Genomic DNA, 19,575 nt, shown 5'->3' on the forward strand with positions numbered 1-19,575 from the left:
CGGAACCGAGATTTGCACCCAGAGACAGAGCGGGTGTGGGATCGAAGTCCAGCTTAATTAAAAGCAATTCCCTCTCCCCGGCCAAGAGGCGAGGCCATGGCAGATGGTTTGATGAGGGAAAGCTGCTGCCCTGGGATGTGTCACCAAGGCAGCTCCCCCAGGTTCTCAGCCCTTGGGGGTCCAGCACCCTCCTGTCCCCAGCCGGGAGCGTGGGGCAGGCAGGAGGTGAGAGCATCTGCTGGGGTAAAGGGACCTGGCCAGGGACCTTGCTAAAAGGGACGACAAGGAAGAGGGAGGCAATAAGTGAAGCATTCAGAGACACAGATTTGGCCAACAACTAGTAGCAGAGATAAGGATGATAAACCAGCCTCATCACTCATACTAATCACTGGGCTCTCACAAACCTGTGGGCAGCACTTCAGGGAGGGCCAGCCTGGCTTTTGCAATAATCAGGATGCAAAGCTGGGAGTCCCAGATACTGGGGGCTCAGTGGAAGTAGGAGAACAGCTAAAGGCATGTGCAGGGGAAGGGAATCAGGGAGGACGAGATGGGGGACGGGTAAAAAGGGGTATAAAAGGGCCTGGTCATGGGTGAAACAGAGCTGTTCAGTGCAGTTGGCTGGCTGGAGAGTCGGAGTCCCCAGGGCCAGACAGGAGAGGGTCTGGGGTGTCCATGGGTGTGGGGTGCCTGTGGATAGGGGTGTGAACATTTTGTTTTTGCAGCGAGCATCAGGCTGGACCGTCTGGGAGCTGGGGACCCATGCCGGGGTCAGAGGGCCCGGGTTCCGGGCAGGGGTACCAGGCGGACACAGGGGCCGTGGCACTGCTTGAGGCATCTGCAAACATGCATGTGAAGCCAGAGTGTTCCACGTGTGCTGGAACTAGTGACCTCCCGCCGCTGCCAGTCCCGCAGGACCAGGGGATGCTGCTGTTGGTGCCAGTGGGTGGGGGGTTCCTACATGTGGGTGCAGCTGCACACTGTGACTGGGTGGACGGGGAGTATATGTTTAAATTTGTCACTGGTTGACCCTGCAGACAGGATGTTCAGCAGCCCCCACTGTGCCATGCGATGCCACCATATGACAATGGTCCCTGACTGAACAGTTCCTGGCGAGTCTGTCTGTCTCCAGTCAGAGAATCATAAAATAATTTTGACTGGAAAGATAGGCTTAATATCAATTCCAAGCATAACCTAATTCTAGCACTAAACCAGTCCTGCACTCCCAGACTCCTGTCACCAGTGTCAGGCAGCAGAACCACCAGTGGTGCCGCAGGCTCTTATCACCCACCCGCAGCTGGACGAAGCGGGGAGATGTGGCAGATCCCCTGATGCAAAGAGGATGGGGGCACTGCAGGAACATTGGGAGGGAGCTCCCAAACTCAAGTGTCAGAGGAGGTCACACACCCGCGACAGCTTCAGGGTGTGGGAGGGAGCCGCCAGGACGAGGGGAGGTGGAAGCTCCCGTGCTGTGGTACGCCAGAAAGGAGAAGGTACTGGACTCCAGCTCTGCTCTCCAGACCATCCAGCCCCTCTGGGCTTTGATCTCCTCCCTCAAACAAGCTGGAAATGCTCTGCAAGCCCAGTCCAGCCAGGAGCCGACGAGCTGAGGGCAGTGGAGAGCAGACTGGAGACCTCCAGACCATCAAAACCTCCTTTCCTGCAGTCAGCCCACAGGTGAGTGCTGGCTGTCTGAAAAGTGCCTGAACGCTGTGACTCTGCCATCACTCCTTCTGCTTTTTTATCATCTTCAGGCAGCATTTGGGTCTTACACTTCCAGGAAGGAATCCTGCCTCCCCTCCTGTGGATTTTCAGCAAACACAGTGGTATCCAGGATGGAGAGAGAAGAGAGGGAGACCCTGGCCAATGAGGTGAAGGAGATGGGAGAAAGACGTGAGGTTTTAGAAGGGAAGATGTGGTGGAACTGTCCTCTGTTGAGGAGCCATATGCATCCCACTTCTGCTGTAGAACAGCTATTTAAGGTCCCAACACCTGGGGCTTGTCCCAGCCTGGGCTTGTGATGGGGTTGAGACTTGGTGGCTGTGACCCCCACAGCTGAACTCCTTGTGCTTATCTTTAGACCCACCACCGACACCAATGACATGTTCTTGGTTCCCACTGCTGCCCACAGAAAGAAACAGGAATTTGGGGTCACAGGCCTTGGGGTAACATCCATTGCGGTCTGCACTTGTTTGTGCCCAGATGTGCCTGTTTTAGTCATGCAGCACTAGAGCCACCCAAGCTCAGGTCCAGGTGTCTGCAGAGCAGACGTGCACCCACCCACTCAGGTGGATCCTCCTCCAGGACACCGGGGTCTCCTTGGCCAGGGATGGCATGGCAGCTCCTGGATGAGGAGCAGGGGCAGGATCGGGGCAGCACTGAGGCTGGGGCAGTCCAGGACGAGGGGGTTTCCCACCTCTGGGCAGGAGAGAGGAAATCATAGAATCACAGAACAGTTTGTGTTGAAGGGCCCTTCCCAGCTCCCCCAGTGCCACCCCTGCCATGAGCAGGGACATCTGCACCAGCTCAGGTTGCTCAGAGCCCCGTCCAGCCTGGCCTGGGATGTCTCCAGGGATGGTTCATCCACCACCTCTCTGGCCAACCTGGGCCAGGCTCTCACCATCCTCAGGGGCAGCAATTCCTTCATATATCTGATCTAAATCTCCCCTTTTGCAGTTTTAAACCATCACCCCTTGTCCTGTCACAACAGGCCCTCCTCAAAAGTCTGTCCCCACCTTTCTTATCAGCCCCTTTTAAGCACAGAAAGGCCACAATAAGGTCACCCCGGAGCTTCTCCTCTCCAGCTCAACACCCCAGCTCTCTCAGCCTGTCCTCCCAGCAGAGCTGTTCCAGCCTCGGATCATTTCTGGGGCTCCTCTGGCCCCTCTCCAGCAGGTCCATGTCTGTCCTGTGCTGAGGAGCCAGAACTGCAACAGCACTGCAGGGGGGTCTCACCAGAGCAGAGTAGAGGGTCAGAATCCACCCCAAACCTGATGCCCACAGGGCATGGGATGCAGCCCAAATCACCCTGTCCCTTCTCCTGCTGTGGTGTATTCAGCCCCAATGGTCCCCTGGGGCTGCCCATCCTGATCAGCTTCCCTTCCTCTGTCCCCAGCTGATGTGACCCTGGACCCAGACACTGTAACCCCTTCCTCATCCTGGCTTTGACCAGCATGGCGTGCGACGTGGGGAAGAGTGGATCTTGCTGCCTGACAACCCTAAACATTTTGACACGGAGCCGTGTGTGCTGGGCAGCCCCGGCTTCACTGCGGGGAGACACCGCTGGGAGGTGGAGGTGGCCAGTGCAGGGGACTGGTGGGCTGTGGGGGTGGCCCAGGAGTCTGTCAGGAGGAAGGGAGTCCTCAGTTTTACCCCCAGGGAGGGGATCTGGGCCGTGGGGCAGTGGTTTGGACAATACCACGCTTTCACTGACCCTGACTGGACACCCCTGCGCCTTGCCTGCCTGCCCAGGGCCATCCAGGTCTGCCTGGACCTTACAGACAGGCAGGTGGCATTTGCTGATGCTGAAAGTGAAGCCCCAATCTTTGCTTTCTGCCTGGCTTCATGTCCCAGGGAGAGGCTACAGCCATGGCTCTGGGTGGGGATGGACTCGTGGCTCAAGCTGTGCCCCTGACATGGAGGGATGTGGGCTGGGGGGGCACTGGAAAGGCAAACACCATCTTCTTGGGTCCTGGTGCTGAGAACTGGGAGGGTCCTGCATCCTGATGGCTTCTCCTCACATGAAGTGGGAGGACTGGCAGGTCTTGGAGATGGACACCACCAAAGAGCCTCCTTCATCCCCTCCCCCCACAGCCAGGACTGCAGAGACAATGGGGAGCACAGAGATTTGGCACATGGAGGAGCTTGGTGCCAGGTGGCCTCAGGGCAGAGAAGTGGCATCGAGTGCCAGGGCACCGCCGAGCTGCTCTATAAAAATACAGCAAGTTCAAACTCTTTAAAAGGTGCTGGAGTAGCATCTCTGGCTTTTTTTTCAATTAGGCTTAATGGTTACGTTAAAAACACCCAAACATAGCCGGAGCTCATGATAACGCATATCTTCTCCACACATACAGCCTCTCCTTGCATTTCCAGTTCTCACCGACATGCGCATCGAGCGCATTTCTTACAGCAGAGCACTGGTAAAAGCCATAGGAACAGCCAGGGAAGGTAAGGAAAAGACTGAGAAGTGTCTGAAGCCCATAGATGATCTCATAGATCATCTCACAGATGAGGCGATTCCAACACATCTGCCATTCTCTGATCTCCCCCCATCAAGGTCTCCTCTTCCTCACATAGACTAGACTAGACTCGTCCAGTTGGAAGGGATCTACAATGATCACCTAATCCAGTTGACTGACCACTACAGGGGGAACAAAGGTTAAAGTTTGTTCTTAATCCAAATCCCTCTTAAACACTGACAGCCTTGCGACATCAACCACCTCTCAAGGAAGCCTGTTCCAGTGCTCGACCACCCTCTTGGTAAAGAAATGGTTTCTAATGTCCAGTCTGAACCCTCTCGTGTGCAGCTTTGCACCATTCCCAAGGTCCTGTCCCGGATCCAGAAGCAGAGCTCAGCGCCTCTCTCTCAACATTCTGTCCTCAGGAAGCAGCTGAGCCATGAGGTCGCCCCTCAGCCTCCTTTGCTCCAAAGGAAACAAACCCAAAGCGCCCAGCTGCTCCCCACAGGACATGGCTTCCAGCCGTGGATCTGCTCTGGACAACTGGCATTTTGAGGAAATGACATTCAAAGGACATGCCAGACCTGGAAAAGATGAGGCGGTCCCCACCCCCAGGGACCTTGCTTTGTCCTCTCCTGCTAATTCCTGCTCTTGGGAGAAGAAAAGGGGAATGTAGCTGAAGGGGAACCTTGTCTGGGTCCAGCCTAGATTTCTTCTTCTCCAGCCATGTTGCTGGTTGGAACCTCTTGGTGCCGCTTCCGTTGTCACCTTTGTGGTGGCAGCTGGGCACAGGCAACAGCGTTGGTCTGCCCGATCTACTCTAGTAGCTGGACAGAGTTGCAGCACTGGGTCAGGAACAGATCCCCTGCCCCGGCACAAGGCGATGGGCTCACCAACCTCTCCGGCACTGTACGGGGACAGGTGACATCCTGTTGCACCTGGCATCTGCACGGCTGTGGGACCAGCAATCCAGCAAAGCAACCCAGGGGACCGTCCGAGGAGACATTCCCTAAAGCAGGAGCAACTCATGCTCCTGGCAGAGCACAGAGGAGGGGAAAATCCCATTAGGAATGGACAAGGTTCCTTCTTCCCTATGAGGGCGGTGAGGCCCTGGCACAGGCTGCCCAGAGAAGCTGTGGATGCCCCATCCCTGGCAGTGTTCAAGGCCAGGTTGGACGGGGCTTTGAGCAACCTGGTCTACTGGAAGATGTCCCTGCCCATGGCAGGGGTTGGCCTCGATGATTTTTAAGGTCCCTTCCAACCCAAACCATTCTGAAATTCTAAGAGGTCTCCAAATGGCCACCCACATCTTGGTGCCAGCATGTCCTCAGCTACCGCTGCCAAAGCCAACGTTGTGCCCATGCAGCAGGAGGGAGATCTTACCCGTGTCGGGGCTGTGGCTCTGCATTTCCATGAGCACAGCGGAAGGATGGCGAGACCCCACAACTGGAACACGAAGGCAGCGGGTACATGTCTGGACAGAGACGGAGCCAACGTGTTCAAAGTCCTTATCTGCCAGCAAGGTCTTGTGGGGTGGCATTTATCTTCACCTTTGTTTGAACAGCATTTGAACTTCACCTATTTATTGGTTATTTATATAACTTTGGTTATTCATATTTTTCGCTTCTAACATGCGATGGCACAAATCCCATCAGTTCTGCAAATCAGCAAGTCTCAAGCCACAATTCCTACAGTCTCTTCCTAAACTTCAGCAAATTCCTGGTAGTAGTTCTTTGGCTGGAGAAGATCTAAACCTCTAAATTTTCTCTCCAAAAGTCTCATCACAACCAGGGAAACAAATTGAATAGTCAAACATCGAAGAATTATTTGGTACCCTAATTTGTTAAAAGGCAGTGATTACAATTCCACCCACAAAACTGTTTAGAGATGTAAATCCTGGTAGCACCTCCCAAAAAGATGAACATTTACTTGTGTTTTCCTGAGCTAACACAAGAATCAAATCAGGCCAACCTCAGGGACCAGACATGGAGGCTGCTCAGGCTTTGGGCCTACAGAACATGGCCAGGTTCCATCCTCCGCACCCATCCACCTGGTTCCTCAAGTGAAAATACCATCACTGGGCACTCCAGTGCTGCTGCTACGCCCCTCAATCCCCCTCACGGCCTCTGTCAATTAAGGATGTCCCCAGAAACGGCCATTCTTCACCCAGAGCCCTCCTCTGGGCCTCTTCCACCATAGTTCAACCAAGGCTGGTGAAGCCCATGGATCTCGGCTCCCAGCGAGGCAATTCCTGCTCTCTGCAGGCAGGTGAGAGTTGAACAGCCTCAGAGGCTCACGGCAGAGGGTTTGTAGATGGAGATGGCAGAAGATTTGTCAGCTACAGGAGTCCCGAAGGACTGGCCAGAAAGGGACACAGGAGGACGGGGAGGCTCCTCCTCAGGTCCTAGGACACAGTTTGAGGCGGGACCCCCGACCCACCCAGAACCAGGGCCGGATTCGCTGCCCTGCAAACGTGGCTCGCAGGAAAGTGAAAATCACAGCCCCGCTGTCCACATTGACAAACACCACCTGTCCCTCTGCGTGGTCCAGACAGACCCGCACCCTCTGGGGGGCTGCGCTGGGGAGGATGGGGGTGGGTGCTGGGGTAGTGAGAGCCTGGAACTTCTCCTTGTACCTCCCCACCACCCAGATCCCCCCTGCCGGGCTCATGTCAATCGGGCCCTTCCTCTTCACCGACTCCAGGGCCACCCCCACAGCCCAGCGTGACCCACAGCAAACCTCCACCTCCCAGCACGTCTCCCCGAGTCGAATTCCCCGCAGCCCAGCACGCACGGCCAGGGGTCAAAGCGCTCCGGGTTGTCCGGCTGGCTCTGCTGCATGGTTCCCTGCATCACACTTCTATGATCTGCTGACAAGATGAGCCGGGACTGAGCTGTGTCGGATCCAGAGTCATGGTCACTGCAAGAGAGGACAGGTCAAAGAATGAGGGGGAGAGATCAGCCCTGGGAAGAATTTTCCCATGCTGATCCTCTTTTGGTCCTGGTGTGGGAGGAAAACTTGGAATACTTCTCTTCCAGAAGGTGTCCAGCTCAAAATGGGGAGCAGCTCTGCAATCTGAGGCAAGGCAAGTGAAGATTCACTGTCCCCCAACACACGTGTTGCACCCCTTACAGCCAGGGTTAGCTGGATGAGGCTCCCCAGCAGAACTCACCTTTTGTGTACGGTCCCTGGGATTCCTCCACTCCCTCCCCTGTGGCAGATGTCAAAGCACCTGAAAGACAGATGGAGCCCAGAGGTCACCTCTGACATCTGGATGACATCACCAACACGGGGAGGTGCTTTGTGGAGACCAGCTCCAGGGAGCTGGTGGGCAGAGATCATAGAATCATTTTGCTTGGAAGAGACCCTTAAGATCATCGAGTCCAAACATAACCCTTTGTCGTGGTTTGATTGCGGGGTGACAACAAAACCGTGGCAGATGTATTGTTAACCCTCTCTCCCCCCGCTTCCCCCTTCAGCCCCTCCCTCTCCCCCCTTCCCACTAACGACAGGCAATTGGGAGGGAAAGAAGGACAGAGAGAAGAGAGTTGGAAAAAATTAAAAATGTTTTACTAATGCTACCAATAAAAATAGAAGAATAATACAAAATATACAAAACCAATCTTGAAAGTTCCGGCAGCTGCTCCGGCAGATGTACGGCCAGCACCCGAAGTCCTGGACTGGACTCTGCAGACAACCGGAACTGGATTCAGTCTGTCGCTAGGCCCCACCTCGCAGGGACGACTCACAAGGTCCTCTCGCAATGTTGGCCGTAAGGAAAAGGGACGAGATCCTCGTGATCCCCCACTTTTATATGAAGTATCACGTGAATGGGATGGAATACTTTAGTTGGTCAGTTTTCAGTTCACCTCCTGCTTGCACATCTCGTGAGATGCATCATTATCAATGACCTTGCATTCCATTGCTATGTCTACCAAGACATGTATCTAACTTTCAGGAAAACTGCAGTTAGTAAGAGGACTTTAGCTGACAGGGAAATTCACTAAAAGAGAAACTTGTTTTTCAACAAAACTAGGACACTGGGGCAGTCCTGGATGAGGGGGTTTCCCACCTCTGGGCAGGGGAGAGGAAATCATGGAATCATTGAACTGTTTGGGTTGGAAGAGACCTTCCCAACCCCCCCAGTGCCCCCCCTGCCATGAGCAGGGACATCTTCACCAGCTCAGGTTGCTCAGAGCCCCGTCCAGCCCGGCCTGGGATGTCTCCAGGGATGGTTCATCCACCACCTCTCTGGCCAACCCAGGCCAGGCTCTCACCACCCTCAGGGGAAACAATTTCTTCCTCATGTCCAGCCTGAATCTCCCTCCTTTAGTTTAAAAGCATCACCCCTTGTCCTGTCACGACAGGCCCTGTCTGTTCCCATCTTTCTTATCTCCAAAAGAGGAAGAGGATCATGAGGTGATGGTGTCCAAGGGTCATGGAAACATGCAACCACGTGGCCCCTGACCTGAGGAGCACAGTGCGCCTTCTCCAGTGCAGAAAGCATGGTCTGTATCTTCACCTTTCCACACACCTTCTTTAAAGAGACAAATGTCTAACAAGTGTCTCTTCAGTGCCCTGGAAGCAGGGGCCACCCCCATGCTGACGAGATGCCTTTCTCCATGAGAAATTTGGGGTTCTCCAGCTTCATTTCAGCCCACATAGGACATTCTGAGTCTGCTCCAGGCTACTCAGAATTCCCAGTGTTAGGTGTCTCCAGGTCACAGGTGAGCTCGTCACCTGCGCTTCTGCTGGGAACACGCACAGCCATGGACCGACCCAGTGGTGTACGTGCCTTCATTGTCTCCTGTAGGCTGTGGTGAACCGTTTTCTAAAAAGTCCCTGACACTCCTTAAAGGTTAAAAGGAGGTGAAGGCAACACCTTGGACACAGACATTTGGTGCTGACACACAGACAAATCCCACTGAGGTCACTTTATTCTGTACATTTAGAAAGCGATCCCTGCTGCGGGAGTGTCTTCAGGGAGAGTGTTGTTCAACTGGTAGAGAGCGGGGATGAAAGGCGACAGTCATGAGTTGCAACTGGGGAAACTCTGTTCAAATGCAAAGGGCTAATTCTTCCCCTTGAGAGAGGTGCAGCAACAGCCAGAGGTCCAGAGACGTAACGAGATCTCCACCCTTGGACGTCCTACACAATTCAGCTGAACGAGGTTCAAAGACATCTCAGGCCACTTTGAGGGTAGCCCTGCTGAGAGCAGGTGGCTGCAACAGAAACCTCCACCAGTTCCTTCCAACCTGAATATTGCTGTGAGTCTGAACTCATGAGGTCCCCTAGAAAACCTTCTCTTGCTCCCTCCCCTTCATCAAGGCCACACTTTGAGCCGTGTCCCAGCACCCACCCAGAACCAAGGGTAGACTGTTTTCCCCTCAAATGATGTCTGTGGAAATGTGAAGATGGGAATGTTCTCATCAACACTGAAAAATGACACCCGCCCCTCTTCATAACACAGTGAGACCCGGATCCGCTTGGGAGTCTGGATTTCAGAAAGGGAAATCCAACAAGGGGACATGAGAGCTTGGATGCACCCTAGGCATTGCCCCACTGCCCAGAAACCCTCCTCTGGTTTAAACGGAATCGTGCCTTTTCTTTTCACATCTTCTCTACAGATCCCCACAGTCCATTCTTCTCCATCCTCCACCTCCACCTCCCAGTAACATCTCCCTGAGGTGAAGCCTTCATAACCCAGCACACAGAACATTACATCAAATCTCTTGGGGTTGTCAGGGACTTCAATGGTCTCCACTTGTCTTCTAACACTTTTGCAGTCATCAGACAGGACAAGGGTATGGTGGGCTGTGTCTGAATCCAGAACCACCTTCACTGCAGGAGAGATGGAGTCAACACATCAGGGCAGAGCTCACCCCAGGAAAGAGCTTTGAAGGGGTTGCACAAGGAGGAGAAAGAGTGCGAGTGATAGCTGGCAGACTGTGGCATGGGAAGCTGCACAAGGTGACAATGTTAGTGCGAGGAGCAGAAAACAAAGCAGAGAGCTGACATTGAGCAGAGCAGGAAGAGGAGACCAGCGGAACTCCAGACAGAATCACACAGATTCACAGAATCAGAGAATGTCAGGGACTGGAAGGGACCTCAAAAGCTCATCCAGTGCAACCCCCCCGCCGGAGCAGGAACACCCAGATGAGGTTACACAGGAAGGTGTCCAGGCGGGTTGGAATGTCTGCAGAGAAGGAGACTCCACAACCTCCCTGGGCAGCCTGGGCCAGGCTCTGGCACTCTCATCATGAAGAAGTTTCTTCTCATATTTAAACGGATCCTCCTGTGTTCAAGTTTGCTCCCATTGCTCCTTGTCCTATCACTGGTTGTCACTGAGAAGAGCCTGGCTTCATCCTCCTGACACTCACCCTTTCCATATTTATAAACATTAATGAGGTCGCCCCTCAGTCTCCTCTTCTCCAAGCTAAAGTGACCCAGCTCCTCAGGCTGAAGAAGCCCCCATGTCTAAAGCGTGGCCAGCACTGCGCACTGAGGACCAGGACTCTCTAGATGGGCCTGAAACTGGGACATGCACCAAACAAACAAGAGGTCTGAGTGTTACACGCCCTCCTGGACAGTGAGGCCTGGCAGAAGCATCCCTGGTCCCACCAGCATCGCTGCGGCAGAGGAACTACCAGGAAGGGAGATTAAAGCAGGGAAGATGATTCAGCACCCCAAAAGACCCAACTTTAATTACCTTCTTCTATAGGCACTGCATATCTTCTCCATGCTTTAAAATAAAAAAACCAAAAATCACAGTTGAGAGGTAATCTGAACACGCTTATACTGGATTAGCTCAAAACAATGATATGCCAGTGCAGTTGCACATATTCAGAATTGTTGCTATATTTGTGAAAGTCATGTCACAGCACATAGCTTCAAAGCTGTCCTGACTATTTATGGTCTGTTGGTACTTTCTTTGAAAAGTGGAACAATTTTCTTCTTAGGATAGAAGGATCACAGGCAATATCTTAAAAACACATAGAGAACAAAGGAAAATCATGTTTCTGAAATGACTTTGGTATTTGCTACTTTTTCCTTTCCCAAAAGGAAAACCAAAACTAGGACGTAGGTGCAAAACCCAGGTGAGAAAAGGGCTCAATGGAAATGTGTCCCGTGTAGGAAGGAGAATGGTACTCACCAAGTTCTTCAGCTTTGTTCTCTGAAAAAGAAGATAAATCAGCACAAATGGGTTGTGGGGTATTGATTGGGATATAACCTCACCCGTAACTGCCTGCACGGGCAGGAGGGGGGGTCTGCCAACGCTTGGCAAAACCATCCTCAATCACCATTAATTGTCTGAACTCAAATTCACTCTCTCCTTTTCCCTCCACCCCCCAACCACTTTTTGGTTGACTTTGCACTTTAACAGTGAAAAGGAAAAACAAAAACCCACCACCCTACACAGACTCTGTGAAAAATCCTTTGTAAGGAACAGGAAACTCACCGATTTCTGCATCGCGGTCCCCTGAGCAACAAAGAGAAACACAAGTTACTATTTGACACAGCCCCTTCCCCAGGATCCCACCACACACGTGAGCAGAGGCTGTGATGAAGGGGGCAGATGTGCTGATTGACACTCTGGTTGCAAGGATGCTCCTGATTCCTGAGTGGGCTGGGCCTGTATTGATGTTCCCCATCAACCTGTATTGGTAGCAATCTAGCAAGAGCTCACTTTTAATAGCCAAAGAGCTTTCTTGGCTATCTTCAATTCAATTTTTTTTAATTTCTTGGTAAGCAAATAATGTATAGGTTTTAGAAGAGAATTCTCAACAGCCTAGTTTTCTTTAATCTCTCCCTAAAATAAAAGACTCAATAAGTATTCCATAGTATTTCACTACTTGAAATAAAAGAGCATGTTAAAAAGCATTACAAAAACTCAGAGATAAAGTCCTAATGGCTTTTCAGAGCAAATTTTCACATGATTAGGGTGTCAGGGAGGGGGAAGTAAAGTATCTACTGAAAGAAGAACATTTAGACAGAACGAGAGGATGAAGAACAAAGTCTGAAAGTTTTCACAGAGGATTTCACTGGGAAGACAGGGAGCGGGACTTACGCAGTGCTGCCTCTTGCATTGCTGAAAAACAAAACCAGAACAGAGCATCACCACCAAAGCCCATTCCTTTTTCACTGATACACTTGTTGGGGTGGGGAGGAGGCTGAAATCGCTCATGATGGAAAAGCTGCAGCCCAGGAGCTCCCCAAGATCTTTCTGCTCAAGACTTCTGGAGCTCTTGGCCACCCTCCCCAGAGCCGCCTCGGGCAGAGTCCAGCCAGGGCTGCAGCTCCAGGGCAGCGGTGAAGGGGCAGGTTTGCATGGACCAGGGAGGAGCACGGGGTTAAACTTCTCCTTCAGTGCTACAGAACCATCCTGCCCCTGGGTTTTGGGAGAGGTTTTTCTGAATGCTGAGACACAGCTGAGGCCCTTGCAAAATGAAATGTGCTACCCCAAAGCTTCTACCAGCTTTGGGAAGACCCTTGAGAGCTCTTTGAAAAGCAAAATTCACTGTTGGTACAACATCTGTTCATGCTTTCTTTGGTTTGGCAATGATTTTCCTTAAAATTACCACCTTTTCAACGTTTCTTAGAGAGAGTTAACAATTTTCTGTAGCCACTAGCCAAATCATTTACCTCCCTCACATCCACACGAATTCTCCCATTTCAGGGAATTCCCCAGGTTCTGGGTAATAAAAAGTAAACCTTACCTATTTGTTCCTCATGTTTTCCTATGAAGAAAGAAATGTAAATAATTGAGAACATCATCCCTTCCAAAGAGGGATCCCATCCAACCACAGCAGGAGTTAGAGCCGCCCAGGTTCTGGCAGTGCTGCGGTGCTTGTGCGACCCGCCGGCCCAGCTCCCTTTGGTAAGAAATAGAGGATTTCCATTCCCTTTATTCCTCTGTATTATTTGTCTTTCAGAGAGAGAAGAGCCCTGCCAGGCCCCCAAAGGGCAAGGTTTTGGGGTTTTTTTTGCAGGGCCTGGCAAATCCTCACTCCATTTCTGTGAGAAGAATCCTACATTGGCAGGGCCGGAAGAAAGTCTAGCTCATGCTGCTTTAATGTCAACATCCTTCTTTGCTACCCTTTTGTTGGAAAAACAACCTTTCTTTTCTTGCCAGAAAGTAAATCCCTGAGTCTTTAGGCTCCCTGGCACCACACGTGTGTCCCAGACACCGAGACTAGACTGCGGGACCATCCCGACATTTCCCAAACCCACCCGTCCACCAAAACCAGAGGTGGCCAAACAGGACCAATTTCCAGCCCCAAACACCGCGCCAGGACAGTACCTTTAATTTTAAATAGATAAACAATGATAATAAGGACAGCAACCAGAACAACCAAGGCCATGCTCAGGGCAATTATCCAAGGATGTGCGTTACGGAAAAAGGGATCTGAAAAATAAATCCCCAAAGGGGTTTGGTCAATCAGCAAGCAGCAATGGGAAGTGGATTATTTCTGTATTATACAAGCTCATCCCAGGTCTGAATCCCATCAAAGGTGAAAGTTACCTCTTGAGTGTACTCGACAAAGTGACAAAAAATAAAATCAGAAAAAAAACCTATTTGGGCAATTTCGAACTTGTCTGTGATTGACAATGTTTTGTCTGCATATACTGTGGGGGGATATTTTAAAGGAAAAATAAATTTCTAGTCAAATTATTTCGAGTTAAATCATGCTTTATTCTCCTTTCAGAAAAAGCAAGCTGCATGGTGCAGAAAACACTGGATGCACCGAACATGTCAAGTGCAACCGGGAATTTCTGCCAGTGTCGTATCCCGAGTGCAGCCCCATGGGCAGCAATAATGGGGCAATGTGCCCGCACCCCCCTCACCTGAGATGTAAAACGCTGATCCGTGTTCTTGACCATCCAGGACGTGTCGGACCCAGCAGGAGAAGTTCTGCTTCGTGCCCCTGGTGAGGATGATGCTGCTTTCCACCGCAAAGAGGCTGCTCTGGTCCTGGGTGACACTTTCCGAGAGGGATGGGAGATGCTGCCCGTGGGGATCTCGCCACAGCACCTGGGGCCGTGGGTACCAGCCGGCCGAGCGGCAGGACACCCGGATCCCCCCGTCCTGGTACCGCTCCAGCGCGACAAGCGGGGCAGAGCCGCTGGCTGCGGGGACACAGACACCCCAGTGATCCTGTGGGAACGGGGTGGCCTGGCTGCCCCTCTGCCTGACAAGGGATGGACTTGGACACTGACAAGTCCCGGGGTTTGGTTTAAGACAAGTGTCAGGTGGGGTCAGGACATTTCATTTCAACAGGGCATGGACCTGCTGGAGAGGGGCCAGAGGAGCCCCAGAAATGATCCGAGGCTGGAACAGCTCTGCTGGGAGGACGGGCTGAGAGAGTTGGGGTGTTGAGCTGGAGAAGAGAAGCTCCAGGGAGACCTTATTGTGGCCTTTCCGTACTAAAAAGGGGCCAATAAGAAAGACGGAGACAGACTTTTGAGCAGGGTTGTGACAGGACAAGGGGTGATGGTTTTAAACTAAAGGAGGGAGATTCAGTCCGGACATGAGGAAGAAATTGTTGGCCCTGAGGGTGGTGAGAGCCTGGCCCAGGTTGGCCAGAGAGGTGGTGGATGAACCATCCCTGGAGACATCCCAGGCCAGGCTGGACGGGGCTCTGAGCAACCTGAGCTGGTGAAGATGTCCCTCTCATGGCAGGGGTGGCACTCGGGGAGCTATGTAGATCCCTTCCAACTTCTACGATTCTAGGATTCGTGCAGTCTTTTTCACATAACTCAAAGATCTGCTCTGGAGGCTGCTACTGCATCAAAATAATCTACAGGTCTGGATATTAATATAAAAAAGCACAAACCAGGACATTCTTACTACGTTACTCAATGCCAAATTTTTTCTTACTTCCATTTATATGAAGAAAATAATATCAAGAACACCTCTGAAGTGGGTAGAGTATCTCACAAGTTTTTGATGGCCACTTGGTAAATAATTTTACTTCTATGAGACATTCTCGGTATTTTCAAACATGGAACTTAATCAAACTCTATTTCCTAAGCACCCACCTGAAAATGCTGCTGGGGAGGACAGGGAAGAATAGCACTGGCTACGAGCAAGTAAATTAGAGGCACCAGGGAGACAGACTACAGACCTGTCACCTTCAGCTCCACCACAGCCTCATCATAGTCTGAGCCATTGAGAACAAAGCAGGTGTAATTCCCTCTGTCAGACAGTTGGACATCAAAAATTTTCGAGTTCACACTGCCCTCGGCGAGTCCGTCCTTCCACAGCTCTGTGCGCCCTTCATATTGCAGCATCTGGTCCTGGTACTGGTACTGGCCCCCCTGGTAGCAAAGCACAAAGGGCAAGAGCTGCTCCCGAAACCAGGTCACCTCCATGTCTTGCGTGCTCTGCACAGGGGTGAGGCGGCAGGGCAGCACCGCGTCCTCGCCCATGGCCACGGTGACGGGGCCGGGGGGTCCCATCACTTTGAGCGGAGCTGGGAGAAAACCCCAAAGGAAGAAGAAATAACTGTGAGTTTGCGGTGGTGACCGAGCTTGGAAAACCAGAGGCTGCTGCTCAGATGGTTTTTGTGCCATGTGCCATGTCATTGTGTTGGAGCGTCACCATGCCGGGGGGACAAGCCATTGGGGGGCTGGGAGAGGGACCCCGGCTGTGCAGCACATGCTTCCCTGTCCTGTGCTACCACCAAAGCTCTTCAGATCCCTAAAAGACTATTTGTTCTTAAGGGTCAAGTGCTGCCTGTGCTGCTGAGGGTGGGGAGAAAGCAGGATCAAGAAGGACAGAAGTGACTGGAAGGTTTCTGGGTGGGTGGTTGGAGAAAGGAGAGAACTTGAGTACAAAGAAAACTCCAATATGCTCAGTTATTTGCACCTGTTACAAGAGAAATTTAAAACATGTCAGGTGCTCTGAGCATCTTTGGAAATTTAAAAAGAAAAGGCTTATTAATAAACTGGCCACTCAACTCACAGAGAAAGTGGTTTCTGGTTGAAGAAAAACAAAAGGAAATCAGCTTTCAAGACAACTGTTGTGTTGCAGCCTTTTGCCAGGGCAGCTTCAGGTCAGCAATCTAACAGAAAAAGAGCCCAGAATATTTTTTAAACCAGATTTTGTTCAAGGCTTTTTCCTGTGCGTCAGTAGCCAGGAAGATACTGAGGCTGGAAGCAACGCCCCAGGGACCAGCAAAAACCAGAGGGACGCCTACCTGAGTGCAGCTCGTGAACTTGGAAAACTAAACCATAAGCGATAAAAGCCGGCAGAGCCAAGCACCGGAGGAAACTGGAGAGCATCATCTTCACTGGAGCACAACCTGGAGACATGGAAACAGAGGGAAGAGCTGAAAGCAAGGAGAAAAAAGGGAATAGAATAAAAGGCATAACTCACTTTTAAAGGGATTTCTTTCTGCTTGCAGCCCCTTTTTGTAATGGCTAGGGAAGAGCTTCACATGCCAAAGGTTGAATTCGATTTTCCATCATCAGCCTGACTTTGCTTGGTGCTTTACATACAAAGTATCTTACTGGTATAAAAAGTTGCAGGAATTTCCCATGGGGAAACAAAGGACAAGCTGCAACATCTCCTCTAATTTCCTGACAAAGTGGCAGTTGTTTTAATATGAGCCCTTGCTTTTCTTATCCAGCCTTGAGAAAGAGATGGAAACGTGCAGGATGAGAAGGAGAAACCCAGACCAAATGCACGTGGAGCTGTTGCCACACACTCATCCTCTGGGACAAATTCGGGATTCGGTCGCACATCCCCTGCCACTGCAATGACGTCTCAGACCAGGGAAAGCAAAATAACCAGAACATTAATTCAACACCCAGCCAGGATGGGACCTGGCCCTGCTGTGAACCCCCTGAACCCTCTTGTCACCCACTGACTTAGTCCCGGCTTTCTTAATGAGTGGCGAAAACCACGACGAAGTTTGGCAGATGGCAGAAAGCGATTTCAATCTGCAGCTTTGCAAGAGATGCCGCGTACCTGGAGGAACCGAGATCTCTCACGGGGCGGGAGCTGCTCGGCTGTCACCGGAGTGTCCGGGGTTCACCCCATCTGAGCTGTGCATTTCCCTGTTAAAAACTAAATGTCACTCTGTGTCCCAGTCTCTTGCTCATTTCCTTCTGAGCTGCCTCCACTCAAAAATGAAAGTCGCTGAGTGATGTGAAGGGTTTTTGGCAATGCTTTTGCTCTGGAAGAGCTCTTCTGGCAGCGTCCGCCTGTATGTCCCTGCCACAGGGACCCGGTGCAGCTGCGGCTGGTACGGCAGCCTCCTCCCGTGGCTCCATGGGCTGGGGAGGGGCTGGATATTGGACTGGGGAGGGGATGAATGTCAGCAGCAGTTTGCACAATCCTGGGAGAAGCCCACGGTCAGTAGTGGGAAGGAGGTGATGGATTGAGAGAAGTAACCCAGGACTGAGGGAGGTGACGGAGCTGGGATTCGCACCCAGAGACGGAGTGGGTGTGGGATTGAAGTCCAGCTTAATTAAAAGCAATTCCCTCTCCCCGGCCAAGAGGCGAGGCCATGGCAGATGGTTTGATGAGGGAAAGCTGCTGCCCTGGGATGTGTCACCAAGGCAGCTCCCCCAGGTTGTCAGCCCTTGGGGGTGCAGCACCCTCCTGTCCCCAGCCGGGAGCGTGGGGCAGGCAGGAGGTGAGAGCATCTGCTGGGGTAAAGGGACCTGGCCAGGGACCTTGCTAAAAGGGACGACAAGGAAGAGGGAGGCAATAAGTGAAGCATTCAGAGTCACAGATTTGGACAACAACTAGTAGCAGAGATAAGGATAATAAACCAGCCTCATCACTCATGCTAGTCACTGGGCTCTCACAAACCTGTGGGCAGCACTTCAGGGAGGGCCAGCCGGGCTTTTGCAATAACCAGGATGCAAAGCTGTTGGTCCCAAATACTGGGGGCTCAGTGGAAGTAGGAGAACAGCTAAAGGCATGTGCAGTGGAAAGGAATCCGGGAGGACAAGGTGGGGGACAGGTAAAAAGGGGTATAAGAGGGCCAGATCATGGGTGAAACAGAGCTGTTCAGTGCACTTGGCTGGCTGGAGAGTCGGAGTCCCCACGGGCAGGCAGCAGAGGGTCTGGGGTGCCTGTGGATGGCGATGTGAACGTTGTGTTTTTGCAGCGAGCATCAGGCTGGAGCATCTGGGAGTTGGGGACCCATGCCGGGGTCAGAGGGCCCGGGTTCTGGGCAGGGGTACCAGGCAGACACAGGGGCCGTGGCACTGCTTGAGGCATCTGCAAATGTGCATATGAAGCCAGAGTGTTCCACGTGTCCTGGAACTAGTGACCTCCCACCTCTGCCAGTCCTGCAGACAGGATGTTCAGCAGCCCCCACCGTGCCGTGTGATGCCACCATGTGACAATGGTCCCTGACTGAACAGTTCCTGCTGAGACAGTCTGTCTCCAGTCATAGAATCATAGAATCATTTTGGTTGCAAAGATAGGCTTAAGATCGATTCCAACCATAACCTAATTCTACCACTAAACCAGTCCTGCGCTCCCAGTCCTCTGTCCCCAGCACCAGCTGGCAGAACCACCCGGAGGCAGGTTCCCTTGCACTCCACTTCATTTTGTGCTCCATCCAGTTGCTTTCAGAGTGACGTGACAGAGCAGAGCGGGTGCCACCTGCCAAGCTCCCTGTGGTCACAGGTGAGGCCATCACCCCCGGGCACCTGAAAAGCTGCCTGAAGAAGAGAGAGGTGGGATGCGAAGCCCAGCACCTGCTGTCCCCTACTCAGCAGTGAAGCAATCGAGGCAACACATGCCCTGCAAACATCACCCTGAAATCCACGGGCAGCCGGACAAATCTGGGCAAGCAGCAGCTAAAGGAGCCAGACATCTTCCCTCATCACCCTATGCGGCCTGGACACCCAGAGCCTGGCCAGGGCTCTGGGGCTGGAGTCCCCAGGTGACATCCCACCGGGCTGGAGGTGCACATGGTGCTGCTGGCCCAGGAGGGCTCTGGGCATCCAGCGGTGCCGCAGGCTCTTATCACCCACCCGCAGCTGGACGAAGCGGGGAGATGTGGTAGATCTCGTGATGCAAACAGGACGGGGGCACTGCAGGAACGTTGGGAGGGAGCTCCCAAACTCAAGTGTCAGAGGAGGTCACACCCACGACAGCTTCAGGGTGTGGGAGGGAGTCGCCAGGACGAGGGGAGGTGGAAGTTCCCGTGCTGTGGTATCCCAGAGACAGGAAAGTGCTTTACTCCAGCTCTGCTCTCCAGACCATCCAGCCCCTCTGGGCTTTGATCTGCTCCCTCAAACAAGCTGGAAATGCTCTGCAAGCCCAGTCCAGCCAGGAGCTGATGAGCTGAGGGCAGTGGAGAGCAGACTGGAGACCTCCAGACCATCCAAAACCTCCTTTCCTGCAGTCAGCCCGCAGGTGAGTGCTGGCTGT

General features: G+C 52.4%; 1 protein-coding gene, 1 long non-coding RNA gene and 1 pseudogene across 2 annotated transcripts; 1 reads left to right on the plus strand and 2 right to left on the minus strand.

The window, feature by feature from the left end:
- Nucleotides 1–1,488: 1,488 nt before the first annotated feature.
- LOC135999292 (uncharacterized) lies at nucleotides 1,489–3,230 on the plus strand. Its single transcript, XR_010607688.1, has 3 exons — nucleotides 1,489–1,674; nucleotides 1,752–1,868; nucleotides 3,113–3,230. It is a non-coding gene; the product is annotated as an uncharacterized LOC135999292 (long non-coding RNA).
- A 3,342-nt stretch (nucleotides 3,231–6,572) lies between these two features.
- LOC135998985 (butyrophilin subfamily 1 member A1-like) lies at nucleotides 6,573–8,946 on the minus strand (annotated as a pseudogene).
- A 552-nt stretch (nucleotides 8,947–9,498) lies between these two features.
- LOC135999136 (butyrophilin subfamily 1 member A1-like) lies at nucleotides 9,499–16,463 on the minus strand. The gene is made up of 10 exons (XM_065652627.1): nucleotides 16,376–16,463; nucleotides 15,302–15,649; nucleotides 14,022–14,303; nucleotides 13,477–13,581; nucleotides 12,893–12,913; nucleotides 12,244–12,264; nucleotides 11,635–11,655; nucleotides 11,329–11,349; nucleotides 10,885–10,917; nucleotides 9,499–10,016 (listed from the first exon to the last, which is right to left on the minus strand). Exons 1-10 carry the CDS (start codon nucleotides 16,461–16,463, stop codon nucleotides 9,499–9,501), a joined length of 1,458 nt encoding a protein of 485 aa, XP_065508699.1.
- Between the last annotated feature and the right edge of the window lie 3,112 nt (nucleotides 16,464–19,575).

The sequence above is a fragment of the Caloenas nicobarica genome, chromosome 27 (assembly GCF_036013445.1).
Source record: "Caloenas nicobarica isolate bCalNic1 chromosome 27, bCalNic1.hap1, whole genome shotgun sequence".
NCBI lineage: Eukaryota > Metazoa > Chordata > Aves > Columbiformes > Columbidae > Caloenas > Caloenas nicobarica.

What these genes read in the sequence shown, in the direction of transcription:
- LOC135999136 (XM_065652627.1), bottom strand. Translation starts at nt 16,463, where the DNA reads ATGATGCTCTCCAGTTTCCTCCGGTGCTTGGCTCTGCCGGCTTTTATC. An exon ending in AAAACATGAGGAACAAATAG is followed by an intron (nt 12,265 to 12,892) that starts GTAAGGTTTACT and finishes TTTGTTTTTCAG; the next exon opens with CAATGCAAGAGGCAGCACTG. An exon ending in GAACAAAGCTGAAGAACTTG is followed by an intron (nt 10,918 to 11,328) that starts GTGAGTACCATT and finishes TTTATTTTAAAG; the next exon opens with CATGGAGAAGATATGCAGTG.